At 70.6% G+C, this 1,750-nt stretch overlaps 1 protein-coding gene across 1 annotated transcript; it reads left to right on the plus strand.

Annotated features, from left to right (window-relative positions):
- Positions 1-246: 246 nt before the first annotated feature.
- NPBWR1 (neuropeptides B and W receptor 1) lies at positions 247-1,242 on the plus strand. The gene has a single exon (XM_061122748.1). It carries the CDS (start codon positions 247-249, stop codon positions 1,240-1,242), a length of 996 nt encoding a protein of 331 aa, XP_060978731.1.
- Positions 1,243-1,750: the final 508 nt, after the last annotated feature.

Consider the following 1,750-nt stretch of genomic DNA (forward strand, 5'->3'; position numbering starts at 1 on the left):
ACCGCCCCCTCCCTTCGGAGCTGCTCTTCTCCGCAGAGCTGCGCGTGGTCCGCGAGCCTCAGTGGTGTCCTCCGTCCATTCCGCCTCGCAGCCCCGGAGTTCGCGGCGCCGGTGCGCGGAGAAGGCGGCAGGAACGGACCTCCCCTGGAAGGCCGGAGACGGGCTCCGGGCGCCGGTCGGGTCCCCGGGACCGCAGAGCCCCCGCGGGGCAGCGGGGGCGAAGACCGAGTCTCTGTCCTCGCCAGGATGCACAACGCGTCGTACTGGGGGCCGGAGCGCGCCAACACGTCGTGCCCCGCGCCCGCGCCCACGCTCGGCTGCCCCAACGCGTCCGGGCCGCCGCCGCCGCTGCCGCCGCCGCTGGCCGTGGCCGTGCCCGTTGTGTATGCAGTGATCTGCGCGGTGGGGCTGGCGGGCAACTCGGCGGTGCTGTTCGTGCTGCTGCGGGCGCCGCGCAGGAAGACCGTCACCAACCTGTTCATCCTCAACCTGGCCGTGGCCGACGAGCTCTTCACGCTCGTGCTGCCCGTCAACATCGCCGACTTTCTGCTGCGGCGCTGGCCCTTCGGGGAGCTCCTATGCAAGCTCGTCGTGGCCGTCGACCAGTACAACACCTTCTCCAGCCTCTATTTCCTCACGGTCATGAGCGCCGACCGCTACCTGGTGGTGCTGGCCACCGCTGAGTCGCGCCGGGTGGCCGGCCGCACGTACGGCGCCGCGCGCGCGGTGAGCCTGGCCGTCTGGGGGGTCGCGACGCTGGTGGTGCTGCCCTTCGCGGTGTTCGCGCGGCTCGACGAGGAGCAGGGCCGGCGCCAGTGCGTGCTGGTCTTCCCACAGCCTGAGGCCTTGTGGTGGCGCGCGAGCCGCCTCTACACGCTGGTGCTCGGCTTCGCCATCCCCGTGTCCACCATCTGCGCCCTCTACACCTCGCTGCTGTGCCGGCTGCGCGCCATACGCCTCGACAGCCACGCCAAGGCCCTGGACCGCGCCAAGAAGCGGGTGACCGTCCTGGTGGTGGCCATCCTGGCCGTGTGCCTCCTCTGCTGGACGCCCTACCACCTGAGCACCGTGGTGGCGCTCACCACCGACCTCCCGCAGACGCCGCTGGTCATCGCCGTGTCCTACTTCATCACCAGCCTGAGCTACGCCAACAGCTGCCTCAACCCCTTCCTCTACGCATTCCTCGACGACAGCTTCCGCCGGAGCCTCCGCCAGCGGCTGACATGTCGCGCCGCCCGCTAAGCCCGCTCGCGAGGAGCCGGCGTTCGGGGTCGCTCAGGGTGGTTCCGGACCCGCGGCGCCCCCGCAACCCCTCTCCCAGCTTGCTAGAGATGCGGATTCTCCGGCCTGTCCCGGCACCTCCGGCCTCGGAAGCTCTGTGGCTGCGCGCGCAACTTGAATTTGCCGAGACCTCGGGGTGCTCCGGAAGCCCGCGGAGCTTGGGGACCGCTGCGGCTGACAGCGCACAGACGGCTGCCTAATGCCAAAGAGCACCGAGGCAACCCCTGACCTTGACACGGGAGGGGAGGAAGGGGGTCGTGATGCTGAGACCCTCTTCCCGTTCCCCTCTAGCCTCCCGCCCCAGCCGAGCGCAGCCCGGATCTAGAAGGAGCCCTCGGCGCCGTCAGGGGAGAGGCCCGAGGATGCTTCGGGCGCCCTGGCGTCGGCTCCATACTCGGCTTCTCGGATTTCCAGCAGCGACCGTCTGCGCTGCTCCAGCTGGAGAGCAGACTGGCGAGGGCCCCTGGAG

The sequence above is a fragment of the Dama dama genome, chromosome 21 (assembly GCF_033118175.1).
Source record: "Dama dama isolate Ldn47 chromosome 21, ASM3311817v1, whole genome shotgun sequence".
Lineage (NCBI taxonomy): Eukaryota > Metazoa > Chordata > Mammalia > Artiodactyla > Cervidae > Dama > Dama dama.

Bases quoted from the DNA above. Each gene is read 5' to 3' on its own strand.
- NPBWR1 (XM_061122748.1), top strand. From the start codon at position 247: ATGCACAACGCGTCGTACTGGGGGCCGGAGCGCGCCAACACGTCGTGC.